Source organism: Pseudonaja textilis, chromosome 1 (genome assembly GCF_049901715.1).
Source record: "Pseudonaja textilis isolate UNSWEBS1 chromosome 1, rPseTex1.2, whole genome shotgun sequence".
In the NCBI taxonomy this organism is placed as follows: Eukaryota; Metazoa; Chordata; class Lepidosauria; order Squamata; family Elapidae; genus Pseudonaja; species Pseudonaja textilis.
In genome coordinates this window covers 326,228,999-326,256,553 of record NC_141990.1, presented here as the reverse complement: position 1 = coordinate 326,256,553, position 27,555 = coordinate 326,228,999, and the positions used below count along the sequence as shown (strand labels likewise).

The 27,555-nt window shown below is 43.2% G+C and overlaps 1 protein-coding gene across 4 annotated transcripts; it reads left to right on the top strand.

The window, feature by feature from the left end:
• The first annotated feature begins 813 nt into the window (after positions 1 to 813).
• On the top strand, positions 814 to 27,555 carry TM6SF2 (transmembrane 6 superfamily member 2). Of its 4 annotated transcripts, none has more exons than XM_087921026.1 (10): positions 814 to 889; positions 11,971 to 12,068; positions 14,352 to 14,449; positions 15,582 to 15,685; positions 17,546 to 17,628; positions 19,177 to 19,301; positions 22,399 to 22,500; positions 24,505 to 24,597; positions 25,096 to 25,215; positions 27,346 to 27,555. In XM_087921026.1, exons 2-10 carry the CDS (start codon positions 11,978 to 11,980, stop codon positions 27,544 to 27,546), a joined length of 1,017 nt encoding a protein of 338 aa, XP_087777152.1. In that variant the 5' UTR covers positions 814 to 889; positions 11,971 to 11,977; the 3' UTR covers positions 27,547 to 27,555. The 4 variants fall into 4 exon arrangements, with proteins under 4 accessions (XP_087777152.1, XP_087777147.1, XP_087777162.1 ...); XM_087921021.1 differs by having other exon boundaries at positions 879 to 1,396; XM_087921036.1 differs by lacking the exon at positions 814 to 889 and adding an exon at positions 994 to 1,182.

Below are 27,555 nucleotides of genomic sequence, written 5' to 3'. Positions count from 1 at the left end.
TAAACTGCACAAGTAGAGGAAATATATACCTGGTGACCCTGAAAAAGATGACAGGCTGCTCCTAAATATGCTCTTCCATCAGAGATGCTGCAGCAAATCTAGCAGTGATGGGGGTGGTGGTGGTTGGATTGGATGACCTCTAGGGTGTCTTGCCACTAAGGCTTTATGCCTCTTTCTTAACCCCTGTCTTCTTTTGATCCTAGCCACAGGGACTGGCAAACTTGATTTGCTGAATTCAAAACATCTCAATGACAGACAGGCAGTCTTGACAACATGAAACCACACAGGCAGGTTTCCCATAAAGATGCTTTTTCCCCCAAGAGTCAACTGGCCTTTCTTGTTTCTTTCTTGGAAGGCATTTTGCTTCTCATCCAAGAAGCTTCTTCAGCTCTGACTGTATGGCAGGGAATGGAAGGATTTATTCTCCTTGCAGACAGCTGGTCCTTTTTTGCATTCTTGTAGGAGTTGTTAAAAGAATGCAAAAGAATGGGCAATCCCAGATTCGAGACCAAAGTCCCCCAGTCAGAGTTGAAGAAGCTTCTTGGATGAGAAGCGAAACGTCTTCAAAGAAAAAACAAAACAAAACCAAGGCAGTCCAGTTGCCTTTTGGAGAAAAAAAGCACCTTTGGGACAACCACGACCTGGATGACTGAAAATCTCCAAAGATGCACAGGCACGTTTGTTTTGGACTTTGCAATTCATTGCGCAAATCTTAGGATAAGGTTTTTTTGGCGGGTGGGGGGGAGAGGGGGAAGTAAGCCCGCTGCTAGGGCTTCGTTATGCCAGCCAGAGGCTGAGCCACACTTGGCATGAAGTCCGTATCGGATGGTTATTGACCCCATTGGCAAGATACCATTTGCAGCGGTTGGTTACTCAGCGTCTCTCCCGGGTTAGGAATCAGCGCGGAAAAAGCACTTTTTTTTCTCTCCAGGCCGGTTTGCAGGGAAGGCCAAATCCACGATCCTCGAAGGGGGGTGCTGGGGGGGGAAGCGCGGGGGGGGGGAGAGAACCAACAAAGGTGTGTCTTGCACTTTTAAGAGGTGCGCCGCTCTTTTCCCCCGGGATCGCTTGAGCAAGAAAGCTGCCAACAGTCACGACCTTTGGATAGAGGAAGGAGGGGGCGGAAAGTCCTCTTTCCCGCCCCCCCTTTTTGGGCGAGAGGATCGCATGAGAGGCGAGGAGGTTTGTGTTACGCCCAGGAACCCGCCGCTTGGCCGATCGCCCCTTCCCTGCTGGAGCGATCGCCCCTCGTCGCCCTTTCCCACGACCCTCTTCTTCCAGGTTTGCTCTCCGCGCCGCTGGCCATGCGGCTGCACGCGCTTTGGGCCGCCGTCGGCCTTTACCTTTCCGCCTTCCCGTTATTCTACCTCTTGAACACCCTCGCGGCTTTGCTCAGGTACGTGTGTCGTGTGAACGAAGCACGAAGGACACGGATTTGCCCCGGGGTTGTTGGTTTCCCTCCCCCTCCTCCCTTGACCCTCTTAAACCTCTTTTCCCCACGACTTCTGGGGACCAGGAAGAAGGTTTGGCACGGCCGGGGTGACTTGTCACAGGTCGAGTTGTGGGAAGGGAACACACAGGATAAACAACGGGAGAGAACATAGAATAACAGAATAACAGAGTTGGAAGGGACCCCGGAGGTCATTTAGTCCAACCCCCTGCTGGAGCAAGAGAGTCTATTCCAAATTGCAAAGATGGAAACCATCAGTGTCTTTGGTAGCGTAGAGCCCATTTATGGCCATGTTAGTCCCAGGTTGTCCCAAAGGTGCCTTTTTTTCCCCCCCACAAGAGGCAACTAAACTTTCTGGTTTTTCTTTGAAGACATTTTGCTTCTCATCCAAGAAGCTTCTTCAGCTTCTTAGTTTTTGGTAGGTTTTTCGGTAAAGGCACACTCTCCTTGTAGGGCTGGACTGTTTTCTGGTGGTCCTCAAATAAGCCTGAAAAAAAACCCACCTCCTGAGTTTTGATTGTTTTAGTAGCTTTTCAATAGCTTTAATTCCAATTTTACCTTGATTTAAAGCGCTTGTTTTGTTTTAGTGAATTTCAGTGCTTTAAAATGTAATGTAAAGTAGACCGTTTAAAGGCAGGGGGTTTAATGTAGGAGGGTTGAAATGAGATAGTTTAAAATTTAATGCCATTAGGGAAAGATTTGTTTTGCATAAGGATAATAACAACAGCTATCATAATGATGGGGCCCTGTTTGACATAGCTACAATTTTGACTGCCAATTTGCCCTAGTGCCTTCTCTACTCCTGGCAGGTATAAGTGATCGCGATGATCCTATTTAAAATCATAATTTGGGAGGGGAACCCCTAAATTTTGGCAGGCTGAGCCTCTATTAAAATCTGCAGGTTTGTGTCTCACCTGATCTGGTAACGTTCTCCAATTCAGAGGTGGTATTCAGCAGGTTCTGACCAGTTCTGGAGAATCAGTAGTGGAAATTTTGAGTAGTTTGGAGAACTGGCAAATCCCACCTCTGACTGGCCCTGTGCCCATCTATTCGCCGCCTCCCGAGTCCCAGCTGATTGGCTGGGTTTTCTTTGGTTGCCCTGCACAGGAGAACGGAGCTGGAAAGCAGGTGAGTGGGCTGGGGAGGGAATGGGGATTTTGCAGCAACCTTCCCCTGCCACGCCCAGCAAGCCACGCCCAGAGAACCGGTATTAATTTTTTTTGAATCCCACCACTGCTCCAACTGCACCTGCTTGTCACTTGCTGTGCCTCAAAATCTGCCCATGAAAAAATCATAGGACAAAGGGAAAAAGCACTGGGTCTGCAAGACTTAAAAATTAAATGGCAGTTATTAAAACAGAAGAGAAGTCAATATATACAGGTAGTCCTTGACTTACAACAGTTCATTTAGTGACCATTCAAAGTCTCCCCATCACTGAAAAAAGTGACTTATGAACCATTTTTCACACTTACAACCATTGCATGGTCCTCCATGGTCATGTGATGCAAAATTCAGATGCTTGGCAACTGACTCATACTTATGACGGTTGGGTTCCTCAGGTCACGGGATCCCCTTTTGCAACCTTTTGACAAGCAAAATCAATGGGGAAGCTACATTCCCTTAACAACTGTGTTACTAATTTAACAAGTACAGTGATTCACTTAACAACCATGACAAGAAAGGTTGTAAAAAGGGGGAAAATTCACTTGTCAAATGTCTCACTTAGCAACAGATGCTAACACATGCAGCCCCTCATCCGAGTCCTCGCTGTCAGAGACCTCAGCCGTCCACACCTGTTGCCAGAGAACCATAGCATTTATTATTTTGTGCATTTAATACTTAAATGAAAGGCCGGATGAAACCAGGCTTAATAGCAGTGACTGTGAGAGGGATCTTGGAGTCTTAGTGGAGTTTCTGGTGAGTTACGTGATTCTTATTTTTTGGGAATTAATCCCCTCGGAGGCTGTGTTATCTTATTTTCTCAATGGCTCTCCCTCACAAGTGCTGAGTGGATTGTTTATCTAGCTTGCAACACTTTTACCAGGTGTGAAATGCTCTTGGCTGAATGCCCAGAGGTTCAATTAAGCCTATTAAGAGCTTTCCTTTGCTGCTTGTCTTTCTGAGGTTATTGGGGGCTCTCCGAGTGCCGCAGAGTCTTAGCTAGGGCCCCTGCGAGCCCCCAGCAGCCCACCCCTGCTTGTATACCATTTCACAGTGCTTTTATAGCCCTCTCTAAGCAGTTTACAAATGTCAGCCTATTGGCCCCAACAATCTGGCTCCTCATTTTACCCACCCCGGAAGGATGGAAGGCTGAGTCAACCTTGAGCCTGGTGGGATTCGATCTGCCAAATTGCAGGCAGCTGGCAGTCACCAGAAGTAGCCTGCAGTACTGCATTCTCTAACCACTGCGCCACCACGGCTCATACCTTGTCCCTTTCCCCACTCCAGGCACTCTAGGGGTTAAACTGAGTAGATGTTAAGGGAACCGCTGTTTTCCAAGACGGCCTAAGGGACTTCGATCTGGTGATGGGCTCCGCATGCCCTGGGGAATAGGGAGGGCCTTGCTGTAGAGAGCATCCTTGATCATAGAGCAAGAGTCCAACTCAAATCCAGGGATCAAATCCCAGGATTCAGTGTCAGGGTTTGAGTCGAAGGTTGAACACTATGTAGTAATTAACGAAACGCCACTGTAGACAACGATGATCCATTTGATCTTTAGTTTCCCTGCCTCTCGCCAAGCCGGCTTGCCAGGGCTCCTGGCCTGTCTCCTTTGGCAGGAAATAGGGAAATCATTAATGATTGTGCCTAAAAATACATTCCGGGGTCTGCCAGGTAATCTATGCTGTGGCAATTTGCCCGTTGCTGGTGTAAAGCAATTCCAAAGGAATGCAGGGCAGCGATAGCTCGGATTTTATACTATTAATTAGAGCTTGACACTGAAGGCATTTCAAAGGAGAAATTTCCTGACAGAACAATTGATCAATGGAACTACTTGCCTCCAGAAGTTGTGAATGCTCCAACACTGGAAGTTTTTAAGAAGATGTTGGATAAAATGGTGTCTGAAATGGTGTAGGGTTTCCTGCCTAGGCAGGGGTTGGACTAGACGACCTCCAATGTTCTTTCCAGATTCTATTCTATTATTCTCTATTCTATTATTCTCTATTCTATTATTCTCTATTATTTCTGTTCTATTATTCTCTAGTATTATTCTTTTCTAGTATTATTCTATCTAGTATTATTCTATAATTTGTCAGAAATGGTGTAGGGTCTCCCGCTTGGGCGGGGGGTTGGACTAGATGACCAATAAGGTCCCTTTCAACTCTGATTATCTGTTATCTGTTATTCTGTTCCATCCCATCCCATCCCATCCCATCCCATCCTATCCTATCCTATCCCCATCCTATCCTATCCCATCCCATCCCATCCTATTCTATTCTATTCTATTCTATTCTATTCTATTCTATTCTATTCTATTCTATTCTATTTTATTCTATTAGCATTTGTCTCTCTTCCCAAATAGCAATAGCACTTAGACTTGTATACCATTTTACAGTGCTTCAGTGCTTCTTCTAACCCTTTCTAAGTGGCTTAAAGAGTTGGCATATTGCCTCCAACAATCTGGGTCCTCGTTTTACCAACTTTTGAAGGATGGAAGGCTGAGTCAACCTTGAGCCCCTGAGAATCAAATTGCAGGCAGCCTGCAGTACTGCATTTTAACCACTTCACCACCAGGAGTCACGCTTTCATTTCTACCCACAGAATATATTTTGCATGGGACCCAGCCTTGGGATAAAAAAAAATCCCACCAGCCTAGGTATATCAAATAACCCAAATGCAACCCTTTCTTGCCCGTCTGGACTGCCCCACAGTAGGTGTGGCCAAAATGTTGCTATGTTTTTGTTAGTTTAATGTTGGAGGCTTTAAAGAGCAAAATTAGGACTCAAAACTTTGCAGGTGAAGAAGTCACTCGCTGCAATCCTTAAAACATATGATAGCCTCCCCTTCTTTAATTTAAACAAAACAAAAGGGGGGAAAAAGCACTTTTGAAGTGGCCGTATTAAAATGCTACCCCTGCATTAAATCCTACTCTGGATGGATGCCTGAGTTTGCATTAATGCATTTGCAACTTGAAGATGTGTTGACTTCAACTCCCAGAATTCCCCCCCCCAACAAATATAATTCCACACTTCCCCTTGAATTTTCTATCCCCTCGAATTCCCCTTGAATTTTCCATAGAAAGAAACATTCTGGGAGAGATGAATCTTGACAGACAAGACAAGTCGACAGACACAGACTTCAACGGATAATTAGAACCGCAGAAAAAACAACAAAGAAGTTTGCAACTTCTTTTAGAAAGAGAAAAACCAGCATTTGTCTTCAGCATCAGATATGCTGCACTTGAATGTGAAGGTTCTCAAGGAGCTGCTGATCCAGTTCTACAGAGGAATTATTGAGTCTGTCATCTGCACCTCTGTAACTGGCTGGTTTGGTTCTGCAACCCAACAAGACAGACACAGACTTCAGAGGGTAATTAGGACTGCAGAAAAAACAATTACTACCAACCTGCCTTCATTCGAGGACCTGTATCCTGCACGAGTCAAAAAGAGGGCTGTGGAAATATCTACAGACCCCTCACATCCCAGACATAAACTGTTTCAACTCCTTCCCTCAAAACGACGCTATAGAGCACCGCACACCAGAACAACTAGACACAAAGACAGTTTTTTACTGAACGCCATCACTCTGCTAAACAAATCCAACACTCTGCTAAACAAATTCCCATAACACTGTCAAATTATTTACTAAGAATGTATTGGATTACTATTATTCTTTTCATCCTTCCTAGTATCTATCTCTTCCCACTTATGATTATAACTGTGTTGCTTGTATCTTTACAATTGTTTTATTTGTTTCCCAGTATGATTTTGATTGCATATTTAATAACCTATGACTATCACTAAGTGTTGTATCTTATGATTCTTGATGAATGTATTTTATTTTTTCTTTATGTACACTGAGAGCATAGGCACTAAAGACAAATTCCTTGTGTGTCCAATCACACTTGGCCAAGAAAGAATTCTGTTCTATTCTATTGATAGTCCACGGTAGCCCAAAATCCAACATTCCAAGTTTCTAGTTCATAAGGCCACTCAACCCATCAGCATTTCTATAGTCATGATCGGCAAGGCTTTATTTTTGTTTCAGGAAGGAACACTTATCTCCCTCCCTCTCTTCAGGGAAGGGATCATCTGCCAGCCCATCCCAGCCTTTGTACACAAACTGGGGAGAAAACACCATCTTAAAGTTTTGTTTCGGGCAGCTAAATATTTGGGGCTGACGCGAGCAGCTTAGGTGACCCCAAGCTGCCAATTTTTGAATGGCCGGCTTACCTCTGTCTGGATATTGCAAAGATTGGTTGGAGCCGATGACTAGGCGCCCTTTGGATCCAATTCTGACACAATTTGCAGGCTGACACAGCGTCCTGGAAGTTTATAGAGACTGTTTTCTCTGAACTCAGAGTGGAGGTGCTGATATCCTATGTAGTATAGGCCTAACGTTGTCTATTCCAGGTGGTTCTTGACTTAAACAGTTCATTTAGTGACCGTTCAAAGTTACAGCAACACTGAAAAAAAAATGACATGACCATTTTTTTAAAAACACTTACAACCTTTGCAGTATCCCTATGATCACATGATCAAAATTCGGACGTTTGGCAACTGGTTTATATTTAGGACAGTCTCTGGATCATTGTGATGATCTTCCCTGGGAAAACTTTTGACAAGCAAATTCAAGGGAGAAGCCACATTCAGATAACAGATAACCAGAGTTGGAAGGGACCTTATAGGTCATCTAGTCCAACCCCCTGCCCAAGCGGGAGACCTTACACCACTTCCAACAAACGGCAGTCCAATCTCCTCTTGAAAGTCTCAAGTAAAAATTCACTTTACAACCATTTGACTAACTTAACAGAACTTGCAGTGATTCACTTAACAACTGCAGCAGAAAAGATCGTAAAATGGGGCAAAACTCACTTAACAAATGTCTCACTTAGCAACATAAACGCTGGGCTGAAATGTTGTGGTTGTAAATTGAGGATTACCTGTACTTTTATTTGTCCAGACAGTGAAATATAAAAGAAAAGCATCTACAGCAGGTATGTCCAACCTCTGGCTCAAAGGTTGTATGCTAGTAACATGGCCCCACAAAATAATAAAAAATAAAGGAAGTTTGTTATATATGTATGTATAATGACTATATTATATATTTTGTATGTGACCCAAGGCAATTCCTCTTCACCCAATGTGGCCCAGGCAAGCCAAAAGGTTGCACAACCAAGATCTATAGGTAGTCCTCATTTAGTGCCCACAATTGAAACTGGTAACTTTGTTAAATGAATTGGTCGCTAAGTGAAACTACACTTGTGTTTATTTATTAAATTTCTACACTGCCCATCTCACCTAGGTGACTCTGGGCAGTTTACAAACAGTACAATAAAATCAGATATATGAATAAAGGCATAGCTTAAGCAGAGTTTTACCAGAGTTAAAAACACATTAAAACCGACAAGTAAAAATAAATAAGGTTAAAAATTCAAAGATTAGGAGGTTAACAAGTTGTGATCTTGCTTGAGTTTTGGTTTACAGACCCGTGAAGGTTGTAAATGTGAGGACTGGCCCTAAAGTCACTTCAGTATCAATATTGTAACTGGGAACGGTTGCTAAATGAGATGGTTATTAAGCAAGGATTATCTTTGTTCAAGAGGAATCGAGTAGCAGCTTTTCAAATCGATATATTTTATTAAAAGACAGAAGCTTTTGGGAGCTGCAGCTTGTGAAAGTTGATGGCTTTAAGAAAGTGTGTTAACCAGTAAAGATTCTTGCTTAATGTTGGCTATCATAAATAGCATAGCTCTCCTCCTACGATGCCTCCATTAAATAGTAATTGTGCAATGAAGGAAAAAAAAGTGTTACAGTAATTAAAATGAACTCAACATAACCCAAAGTTAATTAACAGATGAAACATCCATAGGATAAATAATATCTGTTATAAAATGAATGCATTTATTAAGCTTTTCATTATATCTTAGGCTGTAGAGCAATATATGCAGAGTGCATAAAGCAATATAGTGCGCCGTCTTCTTATTTTTAAAAGAACATAAAGACTTTTAAAAGGCAGCTCGCTCTTGTGTACAGACTCAGCAGCTGAATGGAAGGAAGGCTAATTTCTTGCAGAGCGTTTTTGAAACGTGTCCCAAAGCTACGAGGATCTAACACAGCACGGGGGATGGTGAGGGACCCGTCATTTTTAAAACCTGGTTATCAGGAGAGAGTCTGTGCAAATGATCCTTGCAAGGAGAAATTCCTCAAATGTTCATCCTTCAACGTCTGGTCAAAACAGCCTTTCCCTAACATTTGACTCAGTGTTGGCCTCCTGGCGACTGCCTAGGCTGGTCCTTGTCGTGTTTTTTGGCAAGATTTCAGAAATGGTTTTTGCCATTGCCTCCTTCCGAGGGCTGAGAGAGAGGGACTGGAACTCAAGGGCGCCTGATTTCTATAGCCCGGTGCCTTAACCACTACACCAAACTGCTTCTCTTCCCTGATACAGAAACATACTGTAAGGATATAAGGGCTTACAAAGGTCCCTTAGAGAACATCTAGTCTAGTGCCTGAATCCATTACAGGGAGTCATACAACAGTTTAGTTAGTGAGCGTTTGCAATTACAATGCTCCCCAGAGTCAATGGGGGAAGATTTGCTTAACAACCGTGTGTTTGGTTTAACAGTAATTCCGCAGTGATTTGCCTAACAACTGTGACAAAGGGGTCATAAAATTGGGCATTACTTATATGGAATGGAAATAATAGAAGTAGAAACAGAAACTAGAATAGAATAGAATAGAACAGAAGGAGCAGAACAACAGAATAAAATAGTTGAAAGGGACCTTGTTAAAACGGCCTTGGATCATAGAATAAAATAACAGAGTTGGAAGGGACCTTGGAGGTCTTCTAGTCCAACCCCCTGCCTAGGCAGGAAACCCTACACCACTTCAGACAAATGGTTGTCCAATCTCTTCTTAAAAACTTCCAGTGTTGGAGAATTCACAGCTTCTGGAGGCAAATTGTTCCACTGATTAATTGCTCTAACTATCAGGAATATCTCCTTAGTTCTAGGCTGCCTCTCTCCTTGATTCGTTTCCACCCATTGCTTCTTGTCCAGCCTTCAGGTGCTTTGGAGAATAGTTTGACTCCCTCTTCTTTGTGGCAGCCCCTGAGATAGTGGAACAATGCTATGATGTCACCCCTAGTCCGTCTTTTCCTTAAAGCCTTGCTTAGCAATGGAAATGTTGGTCTCGATTATGGGCATAAGTCAAAAGCTGCTTGTATTCAAGGAATGATCTGACCATTGCAGAAAGAGAAAGGGGGAGAATGCAGCCAGCATAGCCTTGAGCCACATTTAACATACTTGCTAGAAGCAGTGAAAAAAGCCTTTTTTTTCTAACGCTTGTAGAGAACAATCAAAACTCAACCGGCAAAGAAAAAACCGTCATATGCTTAGCTAAATGCTGAGCTGGCTCGCTTGGCATTTTCCTGCTTAAAGGCAGCTTGGAGTCCATCTAAAAACAAATACTACAACCAGGGGGTGGGAGGGAGCCCTCTGTGTTCCCTCTATCATGTCCTCTTTTGCCTCTCCAGCTGTAACTATTGATCTGGAGACCCCCGTGCAGCTCTGCAGATGCTAAGTGGCCTTTTCTGACCTCTCTAAACCGCCGGGCTCGCTGCATGAATCCTGGATCTGCATTGCAGTTCGACACCAGGCAGCAGCTCTTTTCTGCAACGCTTGCTCAGGGCTCGGTGCATTGGCTGCTGATGGCATAAACCGGCTGAGCAGTTTGCATTCAAAGAGAGATTCCTCTCTGGTTTGGGGCAGTCAAGACAGGGAAGTGGGGATATTATGCTCTGTGCATAAACCATGGCAGGTCGAGCTGTCTCACCTTTTCAGTTAGAAAGGAGTCCCGGCAGAAAAGACCTTCCTTTGCTTTTGGACTCTTAAAAATAATAATAATAATCAGAATTAGTTGGAAACTGCAGTTTTTGGAGTCCTGTAAATGGGCAAGTACGGAACTTTTATGCCAGTCAATTAAGAATAAATAGGTGGGCATTTAGCAACCACACAATCCCATCTGCAAAGCAATTCAGCAGAACACTGATGAAGGGATGGTTTGTTTGTTTTTTTACCGGAACTGTCATATGGCTAAAATCAGTGCTTCATTCTGCAGCCTCTCTCTGTAGTAGGACCTATATATTACGGGCAATGGAGTTACAAACGATGATGACAAACGAGCAAAGTTACACTGTATTGTAAGCCACCCAGAGCTGCTTTGGTTCATAACATAGAAATTTAAGACATAAATAATAAAATATTTGTTTATAAGGCTCCATCTTTCCCTACTCGGAGGCCGAGTCCAAATCACCCCAGTAAAAATTACACAGAAGCAATAATGTTATAAGGATAATAAGTGAGGTATTTTGGTCTGGTGGTTTGAGGCACCACGCTAGAGATCAGGAGATGGTGAGTTCTAGTCCTGTTGTAGGTATAAAAGTCGTTGGGGGACTTCGGGCTATTCATAAGGAGACTGTGAGTTCTAGTCCTGACTTAGGCATGAAATCATTGGGTGACTTTGGGTCAATCACCAGGAGACTGTGAGTTCTAGTCTTGTCGTAGGCATGAAAGCCATCTGGGGGACTTTTGGCCAATCAACAGGTGACTGTGAATTATAGTCCTGCCTTAAGCATGAAAGCCATCTAGCTGACTTTGGGCTGCTGGTCACTCTCAGCCCAACCCACCTCATAGGGTTGTTGTTGTGAGGAAAACAGGAGGAGGAAGGAATATTAGGTATGTTCACCCCTCTTTTTTCATGTGTGTCATGTAAAAGGGGCAGGGCTTTGAGCGCATAGGAGTGGTCTCCATCTAGACTTAGTTGACCTCCTCCCCACCTCATGGACACCTCTAAATGTAAGCCAAGTCCTGGGAACAGTGGTCCATGCTGGGAATGGAAGTCCTGGGGTGATTGCCAGCGTGACTTTGTTAACCCCTCTCCCTGTCAGCGTCTCTGCTTGTATTGTGTCCCAGGGAATTCCATCATCATCTTTTAATGGCCGCCTAATCCCTTGTGGGGTGGAGTCTCGGCAACTGAATGGAGCTGAGTGATTACTGGCCGGATGCCTTTCTTGTCGCCAATGCAGAGTTACGTCCAGCAGATATCTTCTCATTGTGCCCAGAGAAATATCTGCCCCTACCTAGGATCGAACTCACAGCCTCCTTATTGTGAGGCGAGAGCTTCGCCCTTTAGGCCACCACAGCAGTTCCCAGGGAATTCCGTCCCCTTTAAATTTAGTTTAAAATTCCGATGCCTGAATCTCGTAGAGAATATGGAGGGAGCCCGTAACAGTGTACCCAGTGGTGGCTTTTTAATTAACGACTTTAGCATTTGAACTCTGTGCTTGTTCCTTCCTCCCTACAGCCCTCCGATGATTGCAGTCCTCAGTATTATTATTCTGTCGCCTTTGTTTGTTCTGATTTATCTCCCAAACCGTTCCTACGATGATCCTCTTTTATACGGTATGTTCATTTTCCATTTTACTTGTCTGGTTCGTCACGCATGTCGCTTTTCTTCGCCTCTCACTCCCATCTTGGTTGATCCTTTGACCATGAGGGACAAATGGAAATAATCGCTGACTTCCTGATTACCTCAACTAGATCCCCATTGCTCAATATTGGCAGCTTGACCAATATGGGGACTTCAGTTCCCATAATTCCCCAGCCAAGCGTGCTGGCTGGGGAATGCTGGGAGTTAAAAGTTCACACATCGACAAGCTGTCAAGATCGAGAAACACTGGATTTGATCATTGAACAGGAAAGTGTGGTTGAAATATTTTTATGTTAAATCACAACAGTTTGGAAGTGGTTTTTGCATAAATAAGGCCCCTGAAGGTAGCTGAACAGATTGCGATTACAGCAGATAAGCAAATATGTATCTGCCAAATAACTGCAAATGATTGCAGGGTGGATAAATGAAAAGGAGGTTTCTGAACTGTGGAGACAGCTTTTTTCTACATTCCTATACAGGTAGTCCTTGACTTACAACCGTTCATTTAGTGACCATTACAACAGCACTGAAAAAGTGATTTATGGTTGTTTTTCACACTTAATAATCTTTGCAATATCCCTATGGTAATAGGATCAAAATTTGGGCACTTGACAACTGCTTTGTATTTATGACAGGGTCATGCGATGTTTTTGTGACTTTCTGGCAAGCAAAGTCATTGGAGAAGGCAGATTCCATTAACAACGGAAAAGTCATAAAATGGGCAAAAATCCACTTAGCAGCTTTCTTGCTTAGCAACAGAAATGTTGGGCTCAATTGTAGTCATAACTCAGGGGACTACCTGTATTCGCCCACTGGGGAAATGTTAGTCAGAGTTGAACAAGGAAAGAGAGCTAATAATTTTTATTAGAAACTTAATGATGGCAAACCTATGGCATGGGGACCACAGGTGGCACGCAGAGCCATTTGTGTGCACGCGAGAGTCCCAGCCAAGCTTACCTGCACTGTGCATGTGCGCGCCTCCCAGCTGATTTTTGGCCCATTTGAGGCCATTTTCACCCTCCTGGAGACTCGAGGGAAGCCTCTGCAGCCTCGGGAGGCTGAAAAACTGGCCTTCCAGAAATACCGGAAATGCTAAAACGGGCCGGTTTTCAGCCTCCCGAGGCTCCCGGGGCTTCCCTAGAGCCTCCGGGAGGGCGAAAATGGCCTCCCCTGGGCTCCAGAGGCCCTCCAGAGGCTGAAAATGGACATTTCTGGTATTTCCGTTTTTCGGCCTCCCGAGGCTGCAGAGGCTTCCCGAAAGGGCAAAAACGGCCTCAAATGGGCTGAAAATCAGCTGGGAGGTGTGCACATGCACAGCGCAGGTAAGGGGGCGGGGCAGGGTTGTTGCGCATGCGTGCATTGTGGGTGCCGTCCTGTGCGTGCATGCTTTCAGCACACCACAACAAAAAGGTTCGCCATCACTGTTCTATACAAAGCCACCCAGCTGGCTTCCCTCTCAAAGGGAGGACTAGAACTAAGTTCTGCTCCTCGGCCTAGACCTCTCTGACATGGTTGGACCTGCTGGTAGTTGTTTTTATTATTATTATTATTATTATTATTATTATTATTATTATTATTATTATTATTATTATCCTGACTTGGAGTTTTGATTGGAGTTTTGATTCTGTTGGTGTGTTACTTGGAACCCTGACATTTGTTTTAATTATAAGGACAGTTCCTGGCTGGCTGAGGGAATTCTGGGAGTTGAAGCCCACATCTCTTAAAGTTGTCAAGATTGAGAAACGCTGATCTGGAGACTAGCAATAGTACTTAGACTTATTATATACCACTTCACAGTGCTTTATAGCCCTCTCTAAACGGTTTACAGAATCAGCCTATTGCCTCCAACAATCAATCTGGGACTAAATGAACAGCCCTCTTTTTATAGATCATTTTCAGTGGGTTATAAGAATTGCTAGTTCCCCTAAGGCTGGGATCTCCAACTCCCGTCAGAAACTGGCCCGTGCCAACAAGTTGAAGGTCCATCCGCAGGATGCCGGCACCACATAAAACCACGCTCCCCTCCAGTCCGCGGAAAAAACCTCTCTCCACGGAACCGGTCCCTGGTGCCCAAAAGGTTGGGAGGAGCACTGCCTTAAGCTTGCAGAGTTTAGAAGAGCGATTGATTATAAAATGACAATTAATGAATTCGTTTAAGAAATGTAACGGTCTCGCTTCAAGAGTTCAAAGCCTGCGAAAACACACATACCAGTACAAGCATAATGCCCGTTTACTGGCTCTCTCTGTTCCACCAGTGTTCATGGTCCTTTGTTTCATCGCTGGAACCGATGCTGTGATCGCTTTGGAGAAAGACGGCTTCACCAGCAGCTTTGCCGATTTCTACATCAGAGAGGTTGGTCTGCAGGGACCCAGCCTGGGCTTTTGCAAGTAGGGGAAACCTCCCATTAAATGCTGTGTCTCTATAGCCTGCCTCGAGAAGCAGTGATGTACGTAAAGAAAAAAGAAAGAAAAAAGGCAAGCTTTGATTGTGCATTGCCTTTTTTGATCACTTTTAGGGGATAATTAGTCGTTTGGGAGATGCAGTCTCGGGATTGATAGGGTGGGGAGTTAGGATAGTTTCCTTGATCTTCCCCAGATCGGTAATGTGATAAAAAAAAAAAATCAACTGATTTTCCGCCACCATGCTTTCTTTCCAATATTTTTTAAATCCCCCGATCTATGACACAGCTCTGGAATTTCCTAAGGATCTCTTTCCCCATTAGATCTTGTTAACTTTTTGAAATTGTTTCTGAACTATTGGACAAGAAACAAGAAACCCAGCCCCACTGAGAGCAATCTATACCCTCATCCTAACCTTACCCCTTGTGCTCCTTGACTGTTAACTGGCTGGTTCTGGATGCCATTCAAAGTGGTGCAATTCAGCTGCTTTACCCGTCTACAGGGCACCAACTAGCTGATCTCAAAATTCGAAAAGCTAAGCAGGGCTAAAGGTGGTTAGTTTTTGGATGGGGGAACCACCTGGAAATCCCAGACTGGTTTTTTTTTTAAAAAAAAATCATAAAATGGGGCTTGACTCAGTCAATTTCCCTGCTTAGTAACAAAAATGTGGGGCTCAGTTGTGATCATAAGTCAAGGACCACCTGTACAATATCATGGTGAAAATTCACTCGCTGAGTTTTTAACTGGCATGGTTGAAGTGTCCTGTGAGCTCCAATCGAGTTGAAAGGCTACTCAGGGATCCAGAGTTCTGCTCAGGAATCTTGCATCCTTTGGTTTGACCTCAGGTTTGTGACTTCCAATGGAGGAGTCCCTGCCATCTCTCAAGGAAGCTTGTCCTATTGTCTTCCAAAATTTAGCTCAGTTTCGTTTTGATGCACTCTCCAGTCCTGCCTTTTGGAGCTACAGAGAACGAGCTTGTTGCGTTCAGCTGGTTGACTTGTTCTGTGAAGGCATCTGGGAGAGGAGCGAGTTCAAAGATGAGTTTTTTTCTGATGGCGTTCCTGTTTTTTCCCTCTGGGTTGCAGGGTGAGCCTTATCTGGGCACAGCATATGGCATCATGATCTCCTACTGGCATGCTGTGGTGAACTTCGCCATGTATCTCCTCATGGTTGCAGCCATTGTTCAAAGGTGAGGCCAAGTCTCAGCCATTTGAGACAGACCAGGTCAAGAAGTAGACCTCAAAAACTCCTGGGACTCTACCGTATTTTTATAGGGTATGGTAGCTGTGGAGACAAAGGGAGGTGATGTTCTGACTAAGGCTTCCTGAGACCGTAATTAAGCACACACTTAGTCCAAACAACTCTTGTTTTATTTCAACGCTGGGAATTATGTTCATTCCCAGCCTGTAATGAGTCCCAAACAGTCCCTCAAGATAAGCACCCACCTTTATCTCCTTTGAATTGCTGCCAACAACTAAAGTGCCAGAGTAACTATAAAAAACCAACTGAAGTACAAAGTCCACACAGAGCTTCAAGGTTTAATCTGAACAGCGCGATTGATGTTGCTTCCTGCAAAGGTTCCTGTCCCTTTGCACCTCCTTTATACCTTAGGGGAGAGGCAATCACCTCCAAGCCTTACTCCCGAGTTGCTACTTTTGTCTTAACTGCTCTTGCCTTCTGGCAGCTCTGCGCATGCACGCACTGGGAACAGGCTCCCCTTGTTCCTCTGCCTCGCTGCTGCCAGACTCTGGAGGCTCCGGAGTCAGCACCCCACTCCTAGATGGTCCTGGCCCCATCTCTGTATCAGACTCAGGACCCTTGTCCGAGTCCTCCCCAGAGTCCCAGACTGGTCCCCTTTCTTCCCCACTGTCTGATTCCGCTGCCGGCTGCACAGGCTGCTGGTGAACCACAACAGGTGACCTTGATGAAAACATGCAAGAACTATAACCTGGGCAAAGGGGGATGAAACATATTTTAAGTCCGGAGAAACAAAGTAAATGTCAACTCGTAAATCATTCCTATGCCTGTTTCTGAGTTGCCATAAGAAGAAGGGGGGGGAAGGAGGGAGCAGTGCGGCAGATGAACGCCAGAAGCACATTCCACGCTTATCTTGTGGAGATTGTAACCTAGGCTACTGGGTCTTCTGCCACAGAAAATCCTTCATTGGAGAGTGTGATTGATGACACCCAGCCTGTGAACGTGTTTCTTTGGAGAATCTGAATTATGATCTGAATAGACAGGAGAATGGTGGGGATATGAAGGAATTCTGGGCTTGCGAATTGTTCAAACATACTTATGTTCATGGTGTTTGGGGAGTCGGGGTTTTGGGTTTTTGTTGTGATGTTTTTGTTGGTGTTTTATTAACTAGGGTTGTTTTAATTTTTTGGGTAATTGAGGATAGGATAAATCATGTTCAAATGTAAATTACAAGAATAGAGGCTGTGCTGAGCTGGGGCATATCACTAAGGAAAGCGTAGTTTCTTCTTCAACTTCAGATGGGTTAGTTCCGAACATGTTGCTCCTAATAAATCTTTTGGATTTCTTTTGAAGCTTGGCTCGAGGCTCATGATTTAATTAGGGCAATCGTCGGAACCCTGACAGTAATATTGTGAGGTGGCCCAGGCAAACGCCTCCTTGACACACTGAAGTATAAAAGGATGGGGAGGTATAGATAGTCCTCAACTTACAACCACAATTGAGCCCAAAATTTCCGCTGCTAAGCGAGACAGTTGTTAAGCAAATCTTGCCCCATTTTATGAGCCTCCTACCCTCTGTTGTTAAGTGAATCACTGCACTTGTTAAATTAGTAAGACGGCTGTTAAGTGAATCTAGCTTCCCCGCTGACTTTGCTTGTCAGAAGATTGCCAGAGGGGACTATGACCACAAAGTTATAAAATTGGGTGTAGTCACATGGGGACCTGCTTAATGACCACAACCGTAGTTCTGGCCTCAATGATGGTCATAAGTTGAGGACTACCTGTAATGCTTTCCAGGATAGCTGCTTATTAAAAAAAAAAAAAAAGAGTTACCAGAACATTCTGCCTTCTAGAAAGAGTTATCGGAACGTCGGCCTCTATTGGACAGGATCCTTCACTATGGCACTTGTGGTCTTTCTGCTGGGAAATGTGATTGGTGAGTCCTGTTTTTTTTTTTTCCTGGTCTTGACAAAATCCCTCCCCCATTTCCGTTATGAAGAAGTCCGCTCCTTAGAATAAAAGATTTTGGGAAAGTCCTAAAAGAATAGAATGGACTGGCTATTATTGGAATTTTTGTTTTCAAAAATAGCAGAATCCATTTTCAAAATTTGTATTAATTTATCAGAATACAAAATGTAAATAATGGAATAATGGAGTTGGAAGGGACCTTGGAGGTCTTCTAGTCCAACCCACTGTTTAGGCAGGAAACCCTATACCATTTCAGACAAATGGTTGTCTAACATCTTCTTAAAAACTTCCAGTGTTGGAGCATTTACAACTTCTGGAGGCAAGTTGTTCCACTGATTAATTGTTCTAACTATCCGGAAATTTCTTCTTAGTTCTAGGTAGGATCTCTCCTTGGATAGTTTCTACCCATTGCTTCTTGTCCTGCCCTCAGGTGCTTTGGAGAATAGCTTGACTCCCACTTCTTTGTGACACCCCCTGAGATATTGGAAGACTGCTATCATGTCTCCCCCAGTCCTTCTTTTCATGAAACTAGATATTCCCGATTCCTGCAATTGTTCTTCACGTGTTTTAGCCTCCAGTCTACCTAATCATCTTCATTGCTCTTCTCTGTACTCTTTCTAGAGTCTCAACTTCTTTTTTAATATCATGGTGACCAAAACTGGATATAATATTCCATGTATGGTCTTATCAAGGCTTTATAAAGCAGTACTAACACTTCATATTGATTGAATGATTCTGTCCCTCTGTTAATGCAGCCTAGGATTGTATTGGCTTTTTTTTTGGCAGCTGCAGCACATTCCTGGCTCATATTTAAGTGATTTGTCTACTACAAGGGTCTTCAAACTTGGCAAGATTTGTGGACTTCAACTCCCAGAATTCCTGAGCTAACCTGACTGGAGGAGGAATTCTTGGAGTTGAAGTCCACAAGTCTTACAGCTGCCAAGTTTGAAGACCCCTGGTCTACTAGAAGTTACAGTTACTACTGTAACTGTGGTTACTACTATTGAGTCAGGAAATGAAAATGAAAGGAAAATGAAAATAAAGGAAAATTAAGGGAGGAGAAAAGGGGAAAATGTGGGGTGTGGGGGAGAAAAAAGGGCATTGACTTTGATTCTTTTTATCATAGTGGAAGATAATAACTTTACAGTCTCAACTTTTTACTTTTACACAATAGTCATTTCTGTAACAATGAACCTATATAATCAGCAAAATCAAAGTCATTTTTCCATCACAATCTCAAAATCCAGAAGTGGTTTCCAAAATAAAACAAAATTAGATAGTTCTTTTCTTTAAATAAAGCAATCAATTTAACATCTCTACTCCCCCCCTCCCATGGACAATAATATATATTTCTTATTAATCTTTATCATCATTTATATTAACAAAAATTCACTGTACTCTTTCAAATTCTTTAAACTTCAAGGGAAAAACCTTTTTTAACCTCCATTTTAAAGCTCCAAACTGTTCTCTAAAAATATATCAAAAATTTTCAAATCCTGATCTTTACTACTTATAGGGAAATACAGCTCTGAGATCCGGCCAGCCTTTCTGTTCAATCTTCCTTATCTCATCATACCCATCTGGGCAGCCAAAAGATTATTTGACCAGCCCAGGACCTGCCCTCTGCCAACAGCTGATCAGGTATGAAAAATATATCTATAAAGGTAGCCTTAACATACAACTATTTGTTTAGTGACTGTTGGAAGTTACAATGACACTGGAAAAAAATGTCAACTTGTCCTCACACATCATTGCAGTATCCCCACAGGCACATGATCAAAACTGGGGCACTTGGCAACCAGTACAGGTAGTTCTCAAGTTACGACCACAATTGAGCCCAAAATTTATGAGTGAGAAATTTGTTAAGTGGATTTTGTCCCATTTTACGACTTTTGTTACCCCATTGGTTAGGTGAATCATTGAAGTTGTTAAGTTAGTAACAGTTGTTAAGTGAATCTGGCTTCCCCATTATTTTTGCTTGTCAGAAAGGTCCCCAAAAATGATCACCCGACCCAGGGACACATCAACCGTCATAAATATGAGTCAATTCATTCCATTGATTTGTCCCTGGCTTTTCCTATCCACCTCTCCAGGAGCATTTGTCAAGCATCCAGATGTAAATCACGTGACCATGGGGATGCCACAATGGTCATATGTGTGAAAAATGGTTATAAGTCACTTATTTTCAGTGCCATTGTAACTTCGAAGAGTCGCTAAATGAACTGTTGTAAGTCGAGAACTACCTGTATATATTTTAACCATTGTAACGTTGCAGGAGGTCATGTGTGACCTTCCCAGCTGGCTTCCGACAAGCACAGTCAATGGAGGAAGCCTGATTCACTTAACAACTGCATGATTCATTTAACAACTGCAGTATTTGCTTAACAACTATGGCAAAAAGGGGGGCTTAAAAATGGGCGTGAGTCACTTAACAACCCACTTGCTTAGCAACAGAAATTCTGGTTTTCTATTGCAGTTGTAAATTGAGAATTACCTTAGTTCTATAGCGGATGAGAGCTATGCTGGCTGGAGAATTCTGGGAGTTGAAGTCCACAAGTCTTAAAGTTGCCAAGTTTGGAGAGCCCTGTTCTATAAACCATCACTCCCTGTATATTGTGGTGCTTTTTATATAATAAGTTAAGTTTCCTTTTTTTAAAGTGGTTTTCTTGGAGGTGACTTTGAGTCAGTATGGTTTTCTTGGTAAGGTTTTGGGAAGTGGTTTGTTATTTGCCTCTTTCCTAGGGCGGAGAGAGAGTGACTGGCCCAAGGTTCCCACAGCTGGCTTTCATGCCTAGGGAGGGCCTAGCTCACAGTCTCCAGATGATTGGCCCAAAGTCATCCAGCCAGTTTTCATGCCTAAGGCAGGACTAGAACTCACAGTCTCCTGGTGATTGGCCCAAAGTCAGCTAGCTGACTTTCAATCCAAAGGTGGGACTAGAACTCACAGTCTCTTGATCATTGGCCCAAAGTCACCCATCCGGCTTCTAGGGCAGAACTAGAACTCACAGCCTTCCAATTTCTAGCCCGGTGCTTAACTAGACCAAACTGGCTTTTTATTCCACCTTTATCCCCACCTCTAATAACTCAAGGCAGCAGTTACAATAAACATAGTTTTGACCTCTAAGGTATTGGATTTTTAATCTGGCTACTGTGTTGGGTTGACTTGTATATAATAGTGCTTTTTATTATTAAACCCAAATCATCATTCTTTCCATTGATTTGTCCCTGGCTATTCCTATCCACCTCTCCAGGAGCATTCAGTGCGGTTTTTAATTCATTCCTTCTATTTCCAATGCTCAGAGACAAGTATTCTTGCTTACGTAGCCAAAACAGCATAAAAGTGAGGGTTCAGCGTTTTTTTTTTAAAGCAGAAGTATAAAAGTCTTTGGGGAAAGACTCTTGGTGGGGCGGAAGGGAGACAGTACAGTATCTGTTTAATTATACAATACATGGTAAATGTCTGGTTGATTCTTGACAAACCATCCAGAAAACAATTTATCAGACTAGAGCAAGGGTCTTCAAACTTAACAAGTTTAAGACTTGTGGACTTCAACTCCCAGAATTCCTGAGCTAACACAACTGGAGGAAGAATTCTGGGAGTTGAAGTCCACAAGTTTTAAAGCTGTCAAGTTTGAAGACCCCTGAACTAGAGTAATGATTCTTAACCTGGACAGCTTTAAACCCTGGACAGCAGGGCTGGCTGAGGGATTCTGGGAATTGAAGTCCACACATCTTAAAGCTGCCAAGGTTGAGAAGCACTGACTTGGATAAATGAGCAACTGTATCAGTTTGACTGGTAAATTACTACCTCCGTTAATAGCTAGTGAATTCTGGGAGTTGAAGTTTATAAAGCTCCCAAGATTGGACTAGTCAGTCTTTGTTGGGCGTCAGTTTACAGTCTTAAAAGAAATAGAATAGAATAGAATAACAGAGTTGGAAGGGACCTTGGAGGTCTTCTAGTCCAACCCTCTGCTTAGACAGGATACCCTACACCACTTCAGACAAATGGTTATCCAATCTCTTCTTCAAAACTTCCAGTATTGGAGCATTTTCAACTTCTGGAGGCAAGTTGTTCCACTGATTAATTGTTCTGTCAGGAAGTTTCTCCTTAGTTCTAAGCTTCTTAGCTTCTCCCCATGATTAGTTTCCACTCATTCCACCATGTCTGTTGTACATCACAACACTGAGGAGGTATTCAGCCAGTTCTGAGAGGTTCTGGAGAACCGGTAGCGGAAATTTTGAGTAGTCTGGAGAACCAGCAAATCCCACCTCTGACTGGCCCTGCCCCCATCTCTTCTCTGCCTCCCAAGTCCCAGCTGATTGGCTAGGTCTTCTTTGGTTGCCCTGCACAGGAGAACAGAGCTGGAAAGCAGGTTAGTCGGGTGGGGAGAGAATGGGGATTTTACAGTATATCCTTCCCTTGCCATGCCCACCACACCACACCACACCCACCACACCCACCACACCACACCATGCCCACCACACCACACCACGCCCGCCAAGCCACGCCCACAGAACCAGTAGTAAAGTAATTTGAATACCACCACTGACTGCAACCCTATGATTGCGTTATTGCTTCCTGCCAGCTCACAATCTGGCTGCACTTTCAAAACAAGTTGATAGGAATGATCTTGTCTAGTCAGGTCCCCGTTTTCAATCCACCCCAACCCCCTACCCCATTTTGAGAACAAGACGCTTTAATCCTACCTTCTGCTTTTCTTTTCTTGTTTTGGGAAAGGTTGCAGAGGAACAAAACAAGAATCTGCTCCAGCGCCCTATGGATTTGGGATTGGTAGGATTTCTCCTTCTGGCTGTGATCTACACACTCTTCCGTGGACTGGTAAAGATAATTGTCTCTCTCTGTCTGTCTAGCTGTCTGTCTATACTTTGCTGGCTGAGGAATTCTGGGAGTTGAAGTCCACAAATCTTAAAGTTGCTAAGGTTGGAGACCCCTGGTCTGTCTATACCACTGTTTCTGAACCGTGGCCATTTTAAGAGGTGTGGATTTCACCTCCCAGAATTCCCCAGTTAGCCATGCTGGCTGGGGAAGTCTAGGAGTTGAAATCCACGCCTCCTAAAGTGGCTAAGATTCAGAAATACTCTTCTGGACAGACTTTTATTTCCTACTGGTGCACGGGAGAGGTTGATGACCTGATCCAACTCATGCAATTAATGTGGACTTTCCCGATCCCTGATTGAACAGCAGGTAATCCATCAATGCTGGACTGCGAGTACTGATGTCTTGTGGCAATAAATTCTGCCAAGACTGCAGTGTGTCCAAAATGTTGAGATCAGCAGATTCATTTTCGGTCCCGATCTGCATTTTGTAAGCATCCTTAATAGAGGGGTCACGATCTCCTGATGAGTTGCATGGTCAGGAGACTGTTGCCAGGCCTGCTGATGCCCAGGGCCACCCCTATCTATCCACTTATCTATCCTTGTTTTTCCTTTCAAGGTACTGTTTTCTGCACATAGAATGAGACCTGATGCCTTAATTTGGGACAGCTTGCCCTTAAAACAGCCCTTGAACAATTTTTCCAGTTGGACCGGTTATTTAAACCTTAGATGTTTTGCATAAGGTAGTCCTCAACTTACAACCATTTATTTAGTGACCATTTAAAGTTACCACAACACGGAATAAAAATGACTTACAACCCATCCAGAAAAAACAATTATTACCAACTTGCCTTCCATCGAGGACAGTTGTTAAGTAACTAAAGGTAGTTTAGCAATAGCACTTAGCAGTAGTACTTAGACTTATATACTGTTTCACAGTGCTTTACAGCCCTCTCTAAGCAGTTTACAGAGTCAGCCTCTTGCCCCCAACAATCTGGGCCCTCATTTTACCCACCCTGGGAGGATGGAAAGCTGAGTCAACTTTGAGTCGGTCAGGATCGAATTTCTGGCAGTCTGCAATACTATATTCTAATCACACCTGGAACCAACAACTTGATTGTTTTTTTTCCTCAAATGTTTTTTTTTTATTTTATATTTACAATAAATCCATCTTTCCTTTAAACAGTGTGTCGACTGGGTACATATATCTTGTGCTAACAGTTGTAATTGTTATATTTCTAACCAATATAACAATAATTACATTTCCTTTATAAATTGTTATCCCTTACATTTATCACCTCTATATCAATATTCACTTATTTCTCTATATATCCATCTGCTCAGTTTTAACTTGTTTTATTTTCCAACCATTGATAAAATATATCCCATATCTTATAGTATTCATTTTCTTCTTTTTCTTTAATTACTAATGTTAATTCATTCATCTCTGCACATTCAAATATTTTCTCAATCACTTTTCTCTCCGTGGGAATTTTATCGCTGTTCCAATTCTGAGCAAATACAATCCTACGCCCAGGCATGGTTTTACTTAGCAGCTGCTTTGCTTAACAACTTGATTGTTAAGCAAAGCATTACTAAGTAAAACTAAGACTGAGCTTACAATTTTACCTCAACTTTGCTTTGCAGACTTGTAAATGCGAGGATGGGTCATAAACTTATTTTTTTCATCACTTTTGTAATTGCAAGTGGTCACTAAATGAAGCAGCCAGGAAATGGCAGTCAGGAAATGAAGACTATCTGTACTCTAATCCATGATTCGTTCCTGCTTGAATCTCTGTCCATTAAAAGTAGCGAAACCAAATGAGGCATTTTGGGAAGTCTCTTTTGATACAGATGATGCATACAGTGTAAAATAGGATGCCAAGAGTGGTAATCCTCCCATTTTAGAAGCATGGAGTATTAAGAGTCGTTCGTGATTTTGGGAGGGGTAAAGGAAATAGATTTACAAGCAGTGTGTGCATGTTTTTGTGTCTCTGTGCAATTACAGGTTGTTCTGGACTGCCCAGCTAATTCCTGCTTTGATTACATTTACCTGCAAGAGCCGTACCTGAGAGATCCAGTGGCCTACCCCAAGATTCAGGTGCATCCAAATTGTCTGGGAAGGGAAAATTCCCTGCTGAATATCTTCGCCAACTTCTCTCCAATCTGTTGCCTTTCTGATTTTTGCATCTTGAGCTCTTGACTGCTTCTTCTTCTTCCTTTCATTATGATGACAGCACCTGTTACAGCAGGGCTTTTCAGAGCACATTCATAAAATCTGGATTAATGTGGTTGCCTCTGAATCCAGATTTGGTTGTCATTCAAATCCCAGAAGTACTTGGTTTTTTGTTTTTTTGTTTTTGCTTGAAAACATTTGGCGTCTCATCTAAGAAGCTTCTTCAGGTCTTAGAACTAAAGAAGGCTTCCTGGATGAGAAGTGAAACATTTTCAAAAAATCAAGTTGCCTTTTGGAAAAACACCATGACAACCATGATGTGGATGATTGATAATCTCTACAGACATTGTCATTCAAGAGATCTTCTATTCTTGATCTGTGTTGGAATCTAATATTCTGTTGGGGGTGGGGGCTTGTTTGCAGATGTTGGTGTATCTGTTTTATGCCCTGCCATATTTCTGCATCTCCATCTATGCGTTGCTCGTTCCTGGATGCACGTGGATGGGAGACTGGGCCTTGGTTTTTGCTGGTGCTATTGGACAGGTATGTAGCAGAGCTTGAGAATTCTGCCCAGTTCCATGTCAGGAGAGATCCTAACATTCAGAACTCTCATATTCTTTGACTTGCAACACCAAAGAATAGCACTTAGACCAGTGATGGCGAACCTTTTGGTTGTGGTGTGCCAAAAGTGCGCACGTGCCGGCATCCACAATGCAATGTGCCTTCCCCCCCCCCACATGTGTGTACAACACCCCCGCCCCCCTGCACTGAGCATGCGTGCACCTCCCAGCTGATTTTCGGCCTGTTTGAGGTTGTTTTCACTCTCCCGGAGGCTTGAGGGAAGCTTCTATAGCCTTTGGAGGCTAAAAAACAGGCCCATTTTGTCATTTCTGGTATTTCTGGAAATACAGGAAGAGATGAAACAGATCTTTTTTTCAGCCTCCAAAGGCTACAGAGGCTTCCCTCAAGTCTTCGGGAGGGTGAAAGAGGCCTCAAACGGCCAAAAATCAGCTGGGAGGCGTGCTCATGTGCAGTGCAGGTAAGTTTGGCTGGGGCTCGTGTGCCCGCACAAATGGCTTTGCATGCCACCTGTGGCACGTGTGCCATAGGTTTGCCATCACAGACTTAGACATACTGTTTATTCTGCTTCGCAGGGCTTTGCAGCCTTCTCTGAGTGGTTTTACAGAGTCAGCCTATTGCCCCCAACAATCTGGCTCCTCATTTTACCGGCCTCGAAAGGATGGAAGGCTGGGTCAACCTTGAGTTTGTCAGGCTCGAACTCCTGGCAGCGGGCAGAGTTAGCCTTGCCATACTGCACTCTCACTACCACGCCACCACGGTTCAGTAGTTAGAATAGTGCAGAAACTGGACACTTTAAATTTTTACAAATGTCATACGGCAAAACTTTATTGGAAAGAATCCTTATAGGCAATCCTCAACTTATCACCATAATTGCGACCAGAATTTCTGTTGCTAAGCATGACGGCTGCAATGTCTCATGGTCACATTAAATGCCACTTGAGACTTTCCCCGCCAGCTTCCAACAAGCAAAGTCAATGGGGGAAACTGAATTTCCTTAACCACGGTATGTTTCACTTAACAGCTGCAGTGATTTTCTTAACAACCATCACAAAAAAAAGTTATAAACTCTGATGTGACTCAGTTACCAATCATCTTGTTTGGCTCTGGAAATTCTCCTCCTAGTTCTAGTTGTAAGTTGAGGCCTACCTGTATTTTGTGAGACTTCAAGAAGGAAATAAACTTTGGAGAGATTTTGGCAAAACTGCACTAGACTTCATAAAATCTCAGCGTTTCAGGCAAGATTCAGAGGCTGAGACTGTTGAAATCTCAGTAACGTCATTTGTTTTTAGTTTTTGCCAACCACTGGAATACACTCTTCCATGGAGGTTGGTTAGATGACCTCAGGGGTACTTTCTGAGTCAATAATTTTGAGTAGGGCACCCAGAAGATGTAGAAAAATGTATCATTCCCCCTGTGGCATTTCTTTCTGGTCCTCTACATTTGCATTTTGCTGTGTTCCACTCCTCTAACTTCAGTTTACCCAGCAGAATTTCCAAAATTATTCCTGGAATTATTGAAGCATTTGCCAATTGGCACACACGCCTGAATGAGACTGCCTGAAATAAAAAGAATCCTTTCTGATGTGACTCTGCATCAGTGTTTCTCAACTACTGCAACCTTAAGAAGTGTGGACTTCAACTCCCAGAATTCCCCAGACAATGTGCTGGCTGGGGAATTCTGGGAATTGAAGTCCAGATATCTTAAGGTTGCTGAAGTTGAGAAACACTGCTTTATATAAAAGGATATTGTGATTCCTTTTAGAAGAGGCTTTGCTAAGGCATGGTTGTGCTCCTAAGCATCAGTGTGTTGCAACATACAAAAAAAAAATATCTGTATTATGTTGCCTCTCTGTGCCAGACATGAGTGGAAAGGAAGAAGGCACAAATGCAATAAATAAAGCTGGAAATTAGAACACTATACAAAAAAAATTACGTACATTATTTACTTTTACAAAACAAAAACAAAAAACCACACAACCAGACCAGACAATTCCTAAATGTATATTTTCCACTTTGAAAATAAAATCAGAATAACAGAGTTGGAAGGGATCTTCCACTGTTCAAAATCCTTTCTGTCTCTTCCATTTTTCAGGCTCAGTTTTCTCACGTTGCTGCCTCCATTCACCATCGCACTCCTTTTCCGTACCGCATCCCAGAAAGAGATTGGTGGTTTGTGGTCCTATGCAACATGGCCTATGCGGTGGGCCCACAAATCTTAGCTTACCGTTGTCTCTACAAACCTGCCTTTTTCTGTAGCTCCGTTTCCCAGTCCAAAGAGAAGAAGAACCAGTGAAAAAAGAAA

Excerpts from the sequence above, each read along its gene's own strand:
- TM6SF2 (XM_087921021.1), top strand. The coding sequence starts at position 1,305 with ATGCGGCTGCACGCGCTTTGGGCCGCCGTCGGCCTTTACCTTTCCGCC. Across the intron at positions 14,450-15,581 it reads CCGATTTCTACATCAGAGAG|GGTGAGCCTTATCTGGGCAC; the intron begins GTTGGTCTGCAG and ends TCTGGGTTGCAG. Across the intron at positions 17,629-19,176 it reads TCTGCTGGGAAATGTGATTG|GGAAATACAGCTCTGAGATC; the intron begins GTGAGTCCTGTT and ends TACTACTTATAG.